The sequence below is a fragment of the Emys orbicularis genome, chromosome 2 (genome assembly GCF_028017835.1).
Source record: "Emys orbicularis isolate rEmyOrb1 chromosome 2, rEmyOrb1.hap1, whole genome shotgun sequence".
NCBI lineage: Eukaryota > Metazoa > Chordata > Testudines > Emydidae > Emys > Emys orbicularis.
Window position 1 is genome coordinate 239,803,833 of NC_088684.1, and position 15,025 is coordinate 239,818,857.

The following is a 15,025-nucleotide window of genomic DNA, read 5'->3' on the forward strand; positions in this document are numbered from 1 at the left end:
GGACCTTTGGTCTGACCCAGTATGGCCATTCTTATGTTCTTATGCTCTGTTAGATGAGGCCAGACAATGTTAGTGGCTTATTGAAGGAATGCACAAACACATAAAGATTACCCCAGGAACTGTGTGCAATAGGAACCTCTAAATGATAGTGCTATACAAAGGCCATCAGATGTAGCTAACTGCTGCAGAGAGCAGTCTCACGTACCTACAGTGTGAGAAACTGCCATCTGTAGGAATTAGCTTCATCAGATTGCAGTGTTACAGGTCTCCCATGACCTTCTCATAAACAAACGATGGAAATGCAACCTAGATGGAGCTAAAATAAATGGGTGCAAAACTAGTTGGAAAACAGTCCGACAGTAGTTATCAGTGATTCACAGGCTGAAAGGGCTGACTCAGGCTGAAAGGGCATAACAAATGGGTCTCTCTAAGGATCAGTTCTGGATAATTTTCTATTCAAAATCTGAATCAGTGATTGAGATAATGGCACAGAGAGTACAATTATTAAGTTTGTGAATGATAACAAGCTGCACACATTCTAAATGGGAAATGACTTCCTAGGAAGGACGACTGCAGAAAGAGGTATGGGGGTCACAGTGGACCACAAGCTGGATATGAGTACTGTGGAAAGGGATCTATTCCAAAAACAGAACATCACTCTGGGATATCCACTCTACTCTGCGCTGATTAGGTCTCAACTGTAGTAAAAATTGGAGAGAGTCCAGAGAAGGGAGAAAAAAATAAGGTCTAGAAAACCTGACCTATGAGGGAAGTAGCATCTTTTTACAAAAGCTGTTTCTTACAATCTAAAAGTATAAATAACTGCTACAGATAGCACATTTCTACACTTAGCAATTTCACATATACTACAGTGCAAGAAACTGCTACCTGTAGGCATTTGCTACATCGGGTAGCAGTTTACTACAATAGCAGTTTCTTATACTCCATTACCTATCGGTAACTGCTACCAGTAACACAGTCCTACCCAGAGCAGTTTCATACACTACATCTGTCTGGTCCCGCAGGGCGGACAGGATCGGACCCGGTTACTTTCACCTCCGCCCCCCGCAGTGGCCACGATCCCTTTGCTTTCAGTCCCAGCGGCCAGGGCTCCCTTGGTGCGTGTCACTCCGAGCTGCCATTGGCCATGGAGCGCGCAGCCCCCAGAGACGCGGCCCCGATCCTGCCGGGGAAGGTGCCCCGCTGCCCGCGTGCGGCAGCCGGGGAGCGCCGCTGAGCCCCCGTGGGAGGAGAGCGAGTAGCGCGGAGGGGCTGGGCGAGGGGTTTGCTCGGACACGCCGCTGGCGCCAGAGCGGCTGGAGCTTCCCCATCGCTCAGCCCTGGGCCGACCCCAGGCGGCCTCCTGCCCGGGGCGGGGGTGTGTGACTGTGGAGGCAGCTAGGTAAAGCCTGTCTCGGGGGATGGGAGAGATTCCTCAGCAGGAGACTGTCCCCGTCCCAGCAGTTCTGAGCCTCACCTGCCCGCTGCTCCCTGCGCTGCTCCCAGAGCGGGTGTGACTGCGGAGTGCCCACACCTGCCTTCACTCCCTAACCAAGGCAGACTCCCCGGTGTGGTGTGTCCCAGACGCTGCTCTTCCTAAACCTCAGTGCCCGCTTTACCCTGCCCCTTATAAACAGCAGGCTGCTTCCTGCCGCCCAGTTTTCAGCTACCTTGTTTCCCTTCCTCCACGTACCGAAGGATCAGGTTTCAAGGTAATGCTCTGGGCCCCCTTTCCACATCTCCTATCAGTGATTCCTTCCCCACAGTTATCCCCGCCCAAAAGAAGAAAACCATTTCTGGTGAAGACATGCTGCTGTGTGGACTAGAAATGGGTAAAAGGACTAAAGCCTCCAATTGTGGTTCTTTCCTGCTTAAATGAGTTTAAATGTCTCCTAAAAAGTTCAGATAGTTGATTCAGAAAAACACCCCAAAGCTCAGATTCTTCACCACACTTGTAGGGACGTCTATCAGTTACTAAGGGAAAACTTATGCAGACCTTACAGTACCCTGTGGCTCCCCACCCCTTTCCACTGTGCAAAAACAAAATCCCATAATTATCTTCCCCTCCATCTGGGTGCTGATATCATCCTCATCATGCTGGAATCTGAGTGCCCAAGGTTTTTGGAAAGTCAGGGAAACCAGTGGTAATTTTGCCTGATTAAGGTGTTCAGGCCTGGGCACTTGGTGATGATTCCTCTTTTCATTCCCCCCCACAAGGTTCAGGGTAAAATGATACAATTCCCTTTGAAAGAAAAGGCAATGTTTCCCATCGCTTTCTTCACCCCACCCCACCCCACCCACCACCATTACCTTTTACTTTCCAGCTAGACTTCAATGTTGCTCAAAACCCTACACCTCAAGTCTGTTTATTTCTAGGGCCCCACGCTCTCATTACCATTACATTATTTTTTTAAGCTAGGCATTGTACAAAACACATTGTGACAGGGACTGACTCTTCCTAAGAGTTTATTAACTCCTTAGCTTCCATAGCTCAGATGTCTGTGTCTGTAGATTAGCAGGGGGGAAAGGTGAGAAGCACAAATACATGATTGTCCCAAGCCCCAAACTGTGTTATTCCCAATGGAGTCAATGGAATTTTTGTCATTTCAGTGGAACAAGGAACAACTCCTGCATCCGCACTAGGAGCGTTTTGCCGGTGTAGTATACTGGGATAGCTTTACTGGCAAAGGCTTTTCAAGAGTAGACCTGGCCATCGGTTTAGCTGTGCTCATGGTTGAACTCAGATACCATAGCAATGAATGCCATATAAGAATATAAGCAGAATTAAATAGGGAAGTCTTGACCAAAAGTTTGAAGCTGCTAAGCACCCACAACTCTTATTTGAAATCTCGAGGAGTTGTTGGGTGCTTGGCACATCAGAAAATCAGGCCATTTTACTATTACAGTAGAACCTTGATTTTATGACCACCAATCTGACGAACAACCAGTTACAGGATCATTTCCTCCTCCTCCCCCCCACCCCCCGACTGGGGGGAGGAAGTAGAAAATCACAGCATGAATGTGATCTGATGAAGAACAAGTTGACATCCCTTCACATTTTGAGGCCTTCTTCAGTGTGTTGGAAAATGTTTTGCTGTGGTTTGAAGGACAAGAAGAAAGTGATGCAGTGCACCATGCTGCAACTCACACTGTACCTACTGTCAGTTCGAGATATTCAATGTTATGACCTTTTCAATGTTATGAACTCCTCAGTCCCCAATTAGTTTGTAAAACAGAGGTTCTGCTCTTTTTGTGTGTAGACGCCCCAGCCAAGACTGGAGCCACATTGTGCTAAGCATTGTAAATACACGTTATTCAGCATTATCAAAATGCTTTCCCCCCCCCAAAATAAAATGTTGTCAGGGTTGACACAGTCCCACAGAAAGTTTAGATTTTGATGAAATGGCATTTTATGATGGGAAAATGTTCTATCTGAAAATTTTTGACCAGCTGTTATGTTAATAAGCAACTTTAAAAAGTAAAAACCAGGGAAGCAAAGGGAAAGTGAGAGGAGGAGAAAGGGAAGAGTTGGCAAATAATTCCTGCAGTAACCCAGTGAGATATAAGGGCCCCACTACTTATCACTTGGTAGAAGACCAGGGAAAGTCAAAGCAAATTGCATTATTTTTTTAAACCTCCTTTATAAGTAAAAGATGACCACAATTACTTAAAAGTTGAACAGAACTGATAGTAGTGGACTGAAATAAATGCGATGGTAACTAGAACGGACATAAGCTTATAAATAAAGCTTCAGTATTTAACTGTTGTGGAAGAAACAAACTTTATTTTTAGGTTGGAAGCAATAAAATGAGAGACAGCTTTATTTAGGACATGCAATTGTAAGGGAAGAACGTAGCTGACAGAGAGCATTTTTGTTTTAGTTTTTTTAAAGTACAAGCAATATTACACAAGCATTTATATAGTTTAGTGGCATGTATTAATTAAAAACATTTGTAGTTCATTTATGTTATGTTTTGCTTATTTTTGTATTTTGTATTTTTGTTTTTAAATATAGCTATTTTAAGGCTGGGTTACATTGATTATTTTGCTGTTTTTATTTTCTTTTGACGTGAGCTTTGCTTTTATAGGTTCTGCGATATTAGGCTAAGACTTAGCTTAATAGTTGCTTTGTTTTTGATACTTAAATGGCAACTTAACCGCCCCCCTTTTTTTTTTGCTTTTACACTCCCCCTTTTGTGCTTTTTTTAGCATAACTAACATTTTTAAATTTTTAATTGCATTAAGCTTTTTATTTTTGTTTTTAGCTTAGGAGGATTAGAATTAGCCTTATAAGTTTTAACTGGATATAACAATAATGCATGATTAGTATGAACATGAAAGGCATTTTTGTTATTACATTTATTACAACAACAAGAACTTATTTTTAGACTAAATAAAAGCAATACACCCATTAATGTTTTTATTGTAATAATATGCTGGGGTTGTTTTACTGCCTTAGTTATATAGCACATTACATTATAATTAGTACATAAAGTAAACACTTTATAGGCTGTATGAAAAGCATGTTTTTTAATTTAATATATATTTTGAAGCACATGGCTTTGACCCTGCAAGTTAGAAATTTTTTGAACCTTTGGTAGGAGTAAGCGCAAATTTTGAAATTGGTTAGATATTAAAGTGGTTCAATTAAAAGAATTTGATACCTAAGGTTTGATTGTTGGACTTGTTTGCAAGCCAATAAATAATGTGATTTTTTGCAGTTATGGTGACATTTTTTAGATATTATGGTGAATTATTTAATTTTACATGCATTTTTTTTATGGGCTTGGCAGGATTTGGTATGTGGGAGCCTACACCTCTCCTATCGGCCCATATGCTTGGAAGGAAGGAGCACTGCGAGTACTTGCACATTTATTTAGAAAATTTTTAAGTATATTTTTATGGCCACAAATTAGATGGCATTTTTGAAGCACTAGTAAGGGCAGTGGGCCACGCTTGATGCTTGAGATTATTTTGAATGGCCATTAGTTGGTCATTTAGGAAATTTTGAATTTTTGAACATGCTAGATTTTATTGCAATTTTTTTTTTGCCTTAGTGATTTTTAATATTATTTTTGTAAACAGCTTTTGGGTTATTAAACTAAGGGCAGAAATAACATGTAATTTACCAACTGTAGCTTGCACTTGGGTTCGCTGTCCTTTAGTAATAAGACCAGTGGCTTTTTTTAGTTGCTTTAATTTTTTATTATGTTGTTGGCCCTTAAGAATATTTCAAATTGCTGCTGAACTATTTGCACCATTTTATAAATATTTAGCTAAGCCTTTTTTTTTTTTTTTTTAGAGGAGACCTGGGCTTTTTGCTGTGCTAGCCAAATAGCAGCTCCTTTGAGTGATTTAGATACATGAAAGTGATTTGAAAGCTGTATAGGGGCAGGGTAAATTTTACAGTTTTGAATGTGGCATTAATTATTGTTATTTGATATTTTAGTATATTTTGGGGGGGATAGCATTATATTATATTTATCGTTTAAATATTTTTAGGTACTTTTGAGAGGCATTAACATTAATAGCATAGGAAGGAGTATTTTGTAATATGGTACAGGTTAAATTATTAGTTACTGGGATAATTTTAGTACATGTACAATTTTTAGTAGCAGAACATACTCTTTGAGTATGAGTTTGATTATTTATTAATTGGGTAACCAAAACAATAAGGACTTTTTTTTAATATACTATACACTTTTTGTTTGGCCATTCTATTAACCCCATTATAAAACTTTAATTTTAAATTTTTGAAGCTTATTTGTAGTGATGTTATATATTTTTATTTGTTTTGATTAGTTTTTTTTTCTATTTAATTGTTTGCTTATATGGGATATTTTGAACTTTAAAAATAATTTTTGTAAACAATATTTAAATAAATTACCAAAGTGTGAAGGCTTTGGCCATTGGGTTTTATTAGATATATGGCATTGTTTGTATTTGGATGTATTACAGGGGTAATAGTGTAATGGAGGAGATGGCGGGAGTAGTGGCAACAAGGTGCCTTTGGTATTTGTTATTTAAAATTTAATTAGGGAGGGAAATACATGCTGAAGATACTTATTTAAAAACACAGGGCGCAGCCTGTAGAATAAACCCCAAAATTTAATTAATACCACATTCCTAAGCATGGGTTTTACAAGGTTTTTTCTTGCCAGTGTATAATTTTTTGTTTTTTATATTAGGGTTAATTAATAATATTTTTTGTAGTTAGGAATTTTTGGACTTTGGCAATTTTAGCGGAGTGAGGTTTTTTTTTTTTTTTTTTAAGCAATTGTGGCTTAGCATTATAAAGGGGAGAGGTCACGAGCACATTGCCCTGTAGTGCTTTGGTTTTTGTAGCAAATACTGAATTCAGGTTAGCTTTGTCAGTGGACAAGGGAGAGGTTACTAGCACATTACCTTGTTTTTCTCTTTTGCTGTTTAGGAGGAAAAGAAATACTAGAAGGAGAGACAGGCTGATTAATAGTAGGAGTGGAATTATTTTGAGGCGGAGGGGTTTTTTTTGCAGTGAGAAACATGGGTCCAGGCAGTTAGTTTTTGGCACTTTACAGCGGTGTTGGTAGTTAGCAGGACTTGGTAAGGGGCTTTTTAGCGTGGAGCCAAAGCAGTTTTTTGTTGGTGGACCTTTACATAGATCCAATTTTTTGGTTTTAAGGAGTGGCAGGGCTGCTACGGTTTTTGGGTAGCGCTTTTTTTATTTCTGAGAAAAGAAACCTAACACATTTTATTAATGCTTGGCAGTGTTTTGCAGATTTTACAGCTGCTTGGGCATATTTAAGTCCCCCCCCTTTTTTTTTGTTAGCCAATTTTTAGCGGTGAGCAGCGTCTTTGAATAGGGCCAGCATTTTATTTGTGGACTAAGCTTGCTAGCTATGTTTTTTTTGTTTTGTTTTGTTTTTTTGTTTGTTTTGTTTTGGGGGGGAAGCTTTTTGTTTGTTTGTTTGTTTGTTTGGGGGGGGGGGGCTTTTTTTAATTTATAGGAAATTTTTACTACGCTGCATCGGGTTTTTTTCTCTCCCTTTTTTTTTTTTTAACCTGAGGCATCATCACAACCCCTTAGTCCGGACTGAACACACTTGTGTGCTTTTTTGAGGGCGTTACCACAACCCCTCAACTCAATAGGTCTGACCTAAGCCACACATTGGCTTACCCTGGGCAGGGCCGGCTCCAGGCACCAGCTTCTCAAGCAGGTGCTTGGGGCGGCCGCTCCGGAGAGGGGCGGCACGTCCAGGTATTCGGCGGCAATTTGGCGGACGGTCCCTCATTCCGCCTGGGAGCGAAGGACCTCCCGCCGAATTGCCGCCGCAGATCGCGATTGCGATCGCGGCTTTTTTGTTTTGTTTTGTTTTTGTTTTGGCTGCTTGGGGCGGCCAAAACCCTGGAGCCGGCCCTGACCCTGGGGCAACAACACATTTCCCAGTCCCGCACATGCATATTACTGACCTTACATGGGGCAACCAATTCCCCAACACTGTTCTGCGTCTGATCTTGTTGCATAAGCAAAAGTTCGCATGGCGTGAGCCCAAAGGGACAGACGGCCCCACGGTCAGTCCTCCTCCGACACCCCAGCAGAGATTTCAAAAGGTCTCTTGACGCCTGGAGTTCGAAGGAGAACGGTCCGTAGTAGTGGTCACTGCCTCAGCCAGGCGTAGCCATCCGAGTCACAAGGCACCAAATATTGTGGAAGAAACCAACTTTACTTTTAGGTTGGAAGCAATAAAATTAGAGATAGCTTTATTTAGGACATGCAATTGCAAGGGAAGAACACAGCTGACAGAGAGCATCTTTGCCTTAGTTTTTTTAAAGTACAAGCAATATTACACAAACATTTATACATTTTAGTGGCATGCATTAATTTAAAACATTTGCAGTTTGTTTATGTTATGTTTTGCTTTTTTTAATTTTTGTTTTTAATTATTGCTATTTTAAGGCTGAGTCACACTGACCATTTTGCTCTTTTTATTTGCTTTTGATGTGAGCCCTGCTTTTACAGGCTCCGCAATATTAGGCTAAGACTTAGCTTAACAGATGCTTTGTTTTTGATACTTAAATGGCAACTTAACCCTTTTTTTTTGCTTTTACACTGTCATGATTCACAACACTATAGTTTACAATCGTGTCTCTGTAGTATTATGGGCCATTACTGTAGAATACTTTAGACTGTTTTGTTTATGATTTAAGGAAGGTGTGCGCTTTGGAAGGAAGAATGCCGTTTCCTTTTTTAGGTGTTCTATTTTATCAAACCACTCAATTAATTTTAAAAATCATCTTTGGTTAGAAATAGACAATCTTCAGGCCCAAATGTCAGACTTTGAGGCCAGAAGCGACAACCGGATCATCTAGTCTGACCTGCTGTATATCACAGGCCACCAACACCCAGGTATTAAACCCAACAACTGAAATTAGACCAAAGTATTAAATCCCTCAGGAGATTAAACTGTCACAGGCAGAGAATAGGAGGCGCGGAGGTGCACCAGGCATGGCAAGGAATTGAATTAATAAGATATATCCTGATGATTCTAACACAAGAACTGCACCACATGCTACAGAGGAAGGCAACCCCCTCCTGCCCCCAGCTCACTGCCAATCTGACCTTCCCAACTCCACATATGGTGGTCAGTTAGACCCTGAGCATGTGAGCAAGAGCCAGCTGGCTAAGCACATAAGAAAATTCTCAGTAACACCTGAGAGCAGCGGCCCACCTCATCCAGTGTCCCATCTCCAGCCATGGCCATCTCTGATGCTTTAGAGGAAGGAGATAAACACCAGAATACAATGGGGGGCGGGAGGGGGGAATCCCTGCAGGTGACCAGCTGAAGCCCTTAAGCATGATATTTTAGGAACATAAAACATGAACCAGAAAGGACGCTCAGGGCTGTGAAGTCAGCTCCCCTAACCAACCACATCATACAATCCCACTCATAAATTTGTCCAGCTCTCTCTTAAAATTAAGTTGCTTGTCCCAGCAACTCCTATTGTGAGGCTGTTCCAGAACTTCACTGTATTTGATTGCCCTTCCAAGAGGCAGCTGCTAATGGGAAGGGCCTAATCACTACAGTGCAGCATCAGTCAAGTTGAGTTAACTAGCATCAGCCCTAACTGGTTAGACTGGAGAGTGGTATCTGCTTAAAGGAAATACTGGTTACAGCTGGACTATACCCACTATAGCATTCATAAAAAACAAGCTACACTTTGTTTTCCTGAAGTGATTGAGCTGAAAATACCCCAATGTGTGGCAACTTTCACATTAATATATCTGCATGTGGCAATGGTAAAATAATAGATACCGTTTTCGGCTTACCACCCCCACCCCTGATATAGTAGGCAAATACCAGGAAGATAGAATTCCTTTCTTGGGTGCCTCTCCCAGCAGTACCCAGACCTGGTTGGTGTTGGACAACTGTTACAGAGTTAAGAGTTTGGTGGCTAAATCCTTCCTTCAGTTACAACCATGCAACCCGTGTGGGGTTAGAATTGTGTAACTGAGGGCAGAATTTAGCCCATTGTACCAATTCTAGTTGATAGTGTAAGCTACTACATTTTAAATAGAGACATAATTAGTACTCCATCACCACCACAACCAACAAAAATTCCTTCTGCTCCAATATTTGTTAAAAATCAGGAGCTGGGGTGGAAACTGAGGGCACAACACTCTGCAGTTTCCTAGGTCACCTCCACAATCCCAGCATTCCCCACTGTCACACGCACCTTCCCTAGTTCTAGGGCATTATTGTGAAACATAAAACACAACATTTATTATGACATTTATAGTCTGGAGGTAGCACCTCAAGGCCCCAACACAGCCAATTCTTATTAACTAAACTAAAATTTATTAAAAAACTAAAGAGAGTATGGTTAAAAGATCAATATACATACAGGCATGAATTCAGTTAATTGAGGTGCAGATTCATAGCAGAGATGGTGAGCTTTGTAGTTGCAAAGAGTTCTTTCAGAAATAGTTCATAGGTTATAGTCCGATGTCCAAATATCATATTCAGGGTGTACCAGCATAACTGGGATCTCGGTCTTGCGACTCAAAATTCTCCCGATGAAGTCCAAGTAGATCTGAAATGACAGAATCAAGACCCAAAGATCTTTTATACAATTTCATATCTTTTGACAAGTTGGAGTTCCTCAGGGAACAAAAGGTAATTAGGATGACTTTGAAGGAGGTCCATCACTGGTACTTAGCTATACGAATTAACATAAGGCCATTTGCTTGTTCCTCCTCCATTCACAGTACATTTCAAAGAGAGATGAATACCAAGATATCCCATGTTTACAATTCATTTAAATGATAGGATGTTCTTTTGACCTCTGAATTATCAGAATACAGCATAGACAGGGACTGTTGGTTACATTGTCAACCCTACTCATACATATGTAAACACACAAAAACACAAACATTATCTCCCCACATGTCTTTTGAGGGTTATTTATTTTGCAGGATATTTAACCACTTCTAGCCGTGCGTCACAGCACCTATATCCCCACCCCAGAGAAAAAAGTGTGCCAATTTTTCACACTTGTTATCTGGTTACACTAGCTTCAAGTCCCTTTCATCCAGGGGGATCCCAGTATAAAATCCAAGCGTGTTTAAGATGTCCTTATGTGCATCATGAATCTCACAATCATGTCACTGAATCAAATTGCTGCCTTGCCAAAAGTGGCAAGAATGGAATGGATTTCTATTTTCTGTGAGAATGTCCATGGGCATTGCCTTTCGGTCAATGTCTAATATTTAATCTTGATAGGGGAATGGCAGAATAAGAGGCTAAAAATAATAGTACTTGGCATTTACAGAACACCTTTCATCAGAGGCTCTCATACTGTTCAAATACAGGTGTGGTAAATTTAACTCAAACATACCTAAGAAACCCAAAGGAAATGTAAAAATAAGTTCACTATCTTGGTAATCCTTATGGGTACTTACTGGCTGTGTTATTCTCTTTGGAAGACAAATGCCTGGGAGGTCGCCTGGCATGGGGAATCTGCGGGGCGACGGGAGATGAGAGCATGGGTCTGTGATCAGGGCCGAACGACAAACAAAGTTACAGAGCCCAGCCCCTGGTCAGGGCGGGGCAGCAAAGAGTCTCTGGCTCAGGCCTGCACTCAGGCTGTGCAGCAAAACAGTCGAGCCTCCTAACTGTAGCGGAGGGCCAACAAGCGCAGGCTTCTTGCCTAAGAGAGGGGGAGACTGCCACCCACGGATTGGGGTGGCAGGGGGGGACGCAGGCCCATCCACTCCCCTGCGTCCCAGCAGGGCCCTAGCAGTGCCAGAGCGGTCTGCCAATGGGTCAGCGGGGATCCTGAGCGCACCACACTGACTCACTTGCTGACAGTGTTGCAGCCAGACAGGGGTCGGCTACCTCTGGGCCACTTATTAACTCTCCCTCAGGGCGTACCTGGCTCTGTAGAGGGTCGTCCATGTTGTCGGGGAAGAGGGCCTCTGTCAGGGCTTGCAGCTCCTCCGTGTTTGGGTCTCTAAATGGCCCTGGCCACTCCTCAGATTCCTCCGGGTCTGTGGCAGCCTCCCAGCTCGGGAGCTTGCAGGAAGCCTCTGGTGCCTCCAGCACCTGGGCCCCAATTGAGTTTTCCAGCCCAACTTTTGTACTTCCTGTCCCGCCCACTGACTTCCGGCTGGAGGGTTGAGCGTGGCGTGGCTCTGCCCACCAGGGTTCAGTGAGGAGCCCCTCCCCTCCGGGTCTGTGGGCGGCCAATCCGCCTCACTACAGTCGGTCAGTTGAAAGTGATATGTTTTTGTTTTTGTTTTAGGATATAAATGGTGCAAGACTTCCACTTCAGAAAATTCTTTGTAAATTTAATAACAGCTGTATTTGCACTGCTAAGGACCTCCTGCAGAGACTGAATAATTTTTGAAAAATTAAGAACCTCAGCAAATAGGAATAGATCTTCAAATTTTGAACAGTGCTTCAGAAGAACTGCAAAATTAAAGCCGGAATTTATCTAGTTCCTTGGAATTAGTAGCAAGCAATACTCCTGCTTCTGAAGAAATGAGATCATCTGAAAGCAAATGGAAGGAGTTATGTGAGGAAGCTGAACACATAGCCAAGGAACCTGAAATTGCCTTTTCCCCTCAGGCAGTAGCAAAAGTTGACCTCAGCACTGCAAACCAGCAAGGCCACAAAGAACAAACAAAATATACTCCAAGCTGGCACAGTTCTTTGTTTCTGGCACACAGGATCAGTCATCTGCATATGATGTTCTGAAGAGCAGTCAACAATATATAAAAACCGGTTTCTGCTATCCTGTGCTGGATGAATTCTTGCTAAGCTTGGCAGATGATTCACCTCTAACTCTAGTTAGCTGTCTGATTTTTTTACATTTTATCCTTCAAAAAGATCCATGAGTTTATAAGGGCCTAAGTAGCTCCTGGGCCCTTGCTCAAAGTTGGGCTCCCCCACCCCCCCGCAAAATCTGAAATGTCACCCCTACAGCAGATTGCCACTTCAGTAAAGATTGCTTAGAATGGAGTTAATAATGCAGACACTGACACGGTCTGTAAAGCTGTATTCTAGTCTAAAATCCGGAATATTGATAAAATACATGTTCTGAAAAAGAACTAATTTGACAACAGTTAACCACATATGAACAAAAAGACTATACTTCCACTACACTCAATTCAATTTTTAATCTTTCTGGAATAAAATCACTTTTATTCCAGAATATTACTGCACATCCAAAATGGAGTAACTATTCCAGAATAAGGTGATTTTTATTCTGGAATGCAGTGTTCACGTAGGGAACTGTTCCGGAATAGCTATCGCAGAACAGCTTATTCCCATCAATTACTCCACGCTGACAAACAAGCCCTAAGGCAAACTGAGTAAGGGTTGCACAACCAGGTGCTTAATGATCATCCTTGAAATAATAACACATGATGCACTTGCACTTCCCTTTGTGGTGTATGTTTCATAGAATATCAATATTTTTATTGTAAATGACGGTGAATGAGACCATTGACTGTGGTATTTAAAAAAGAAAATAGAAGTGGGTAGAGACCTTAGAAGTCATTCTTGAAAGTTTGGGTTTTTCTTTGAATGAATCGGCACCAAAATAATACAGTATGTTGAAAGTCCAAAATAGAAAGAATAAGAGGAGCATTCACAAAATCTCATTGAAAAATGGCTCAGGACTGTATTATTCTTAGTTATTTTGGATTCTACCTTACACCCAATAAGGGAGGCACAATTGGGACCAAAATACTTATGTCTTTTATTGTTACATATCCAGGCCCATTTCTACTGCAGTGCCCCAGAATTCAACATTCAAAGACATCACAGCTACCAGTACTTCTAAGGCTGCGAAAGAGTGGATCCATCTTGCAGGTGCTAAGGTAAGATGAAGGTTTTTAAAAATATATTTTTAAAACCTATTATTTGCATCTGGATATTTTTCTTCATATGTCAAAACATGTTTTAAAAATCTGACACTGGTGTACAGCAGAGAGTAACAGCTCTAAAAGTGTGGTGACTGTCTATTTGCACTCTACAATTTGCAAGGTGAATTGACATTCGGAGAAGTCACTTGGTTTATTGAGTCAATGCTCCCATGCATTCAAAGAGATTATTAAAAATTCCCAAACCTGTTAAACATTTGTTAATTTTATTGTTTTGTTGGTTTGTTATAAACTTAATTTTAAGAACAAGGAATTTAACTATAAGGGGTCTGACTCAGCTCCCATTGAAATCTATGTTGAAACTCCGTTGCTGAAAGATCAGTCCTTTAGGCTTGGTCTATAAAGCCACTTATGTCGACCTAACTAGGTTAGTGTCTACACTACAGCCTTGCTCCCGCTGATGTAAGTTCCCTACTACACCAACACAATAACTCCACCTCCAGGAGAGGCATAGGGCTTATGTTGTTGTAGTTAGGCAAGGCAGTGTCTGTGTAGACACTGCTCCTTATGTCAACTGTTGGCTGTCAGCCTTGTCAATTTCATAGTTCCTCTGGAGCCATGAAATTGACAAGAAAGTCAGCTCCTGGCCCCCCCAGCTGGGTGGCTGGTCTCTGCTCCAAGTTAGGCTGCCACCCAGGGTACCAGCTTGGGCTGCCGCCCAGGCTCCCCACTGGAGCCCTGCTGCCCCCTGAGGTCCTGGCTGCTTGTTCCCAGCTGGGAGCATGGTAACCAGACTCTGGGTTTGGATCTCCCTGCCAGAGGTGAGAAGCCCGGGCTCTCAGCCCCCCACAATGCCCCTCTTCAGTTGGTGGAAGCACTCCTGGTGAGGTCATGCACCTTTGACAGATGGAAGGTAGTGTGGACATCAGCCAACACAGTAATTACTGCAGTGGCTGTAAGTCAACGTAACATAGGTCTGCTTAAGATTGTAGTGTAGACAGGCCTTTAGTTTCCTGGGTAAAGCTTAACTGATCCTGCTATGACCATTTATTGCTGGAGTCTACAAACAACAGATGTTTTTATGTATTGTGCCTATGATGTCCTGTAATAACTAACCACAAAAGGATATAGGTGGAGAAGAGAGAGCCTTAACTCTAAATTTCCCTGAATTTTTTGTTGGTTTGGATCACAGTGTTAAAGGGAATCACCAGTGTTTTTCTATCAAATCCCATATAGATATTTAGAAAGAAAGCCATAAAAATAAAAAGTAATGTTCAAACTTGTTTTCTGCTTCAACATTAATTTCAAAGGGAAAATCACTCTTTTTTGAACATTGTTTTCAGGTAAGTTTCAAAATGTATTTAAAAGTGGTGGGGTTTTTTTGGTCGGTAAATTATTTTTTCTTTATATTTGAAATGACACTTCCTTTTCATAGCTTATGTACAATAACATTTTCAAAAATATTTTAACCAGGTGTAATCCAATATGCAGCATAATCCACAAATTCATTCAATAATAATTAGAACTTATTTTTTTTTAACTGCAAAATTTACCCCAAAAATTGCAATATATTTGTTTTAAAAGTAGCTTCCTAGCATGAAATATTTAAACCCCTTAATACAGATTTGAATAGAACACGATCTTACAGACTACATGGTG

At 41.4% G+C, this 15,025-nt stretch overlaps 1 protein-coding gene across 1 annotated transcript in view; it reads right to left on the reverse strand.

Moving 5' to 3' along the window:
- Window positions 1-11,435, reverse strand: part of LOC135873831 (ATP-dependent translocase ABCB1-like) — a 72,201-nt gene extending 60,766 nt beyond the window's left edge. The window contains exons 1-2 of the mRNA XM_065398444.1: window positions 11,412-11,435; window positions 10,012-10,071 (exon numbers count right to left, since the gene is read on the reverse strand). Coding sequence (XP_065254516.1) covers window positions 10,012-10,071; window positions 11,412-11,435 — 84 coding nt within the window. The remainder of the gene's footprint in view (window positions 1-10,011; window positions 10,072-11,411) is intronic.
- Window positions 11,436-15,025: the final 3,590 nt, after the last annotated feature.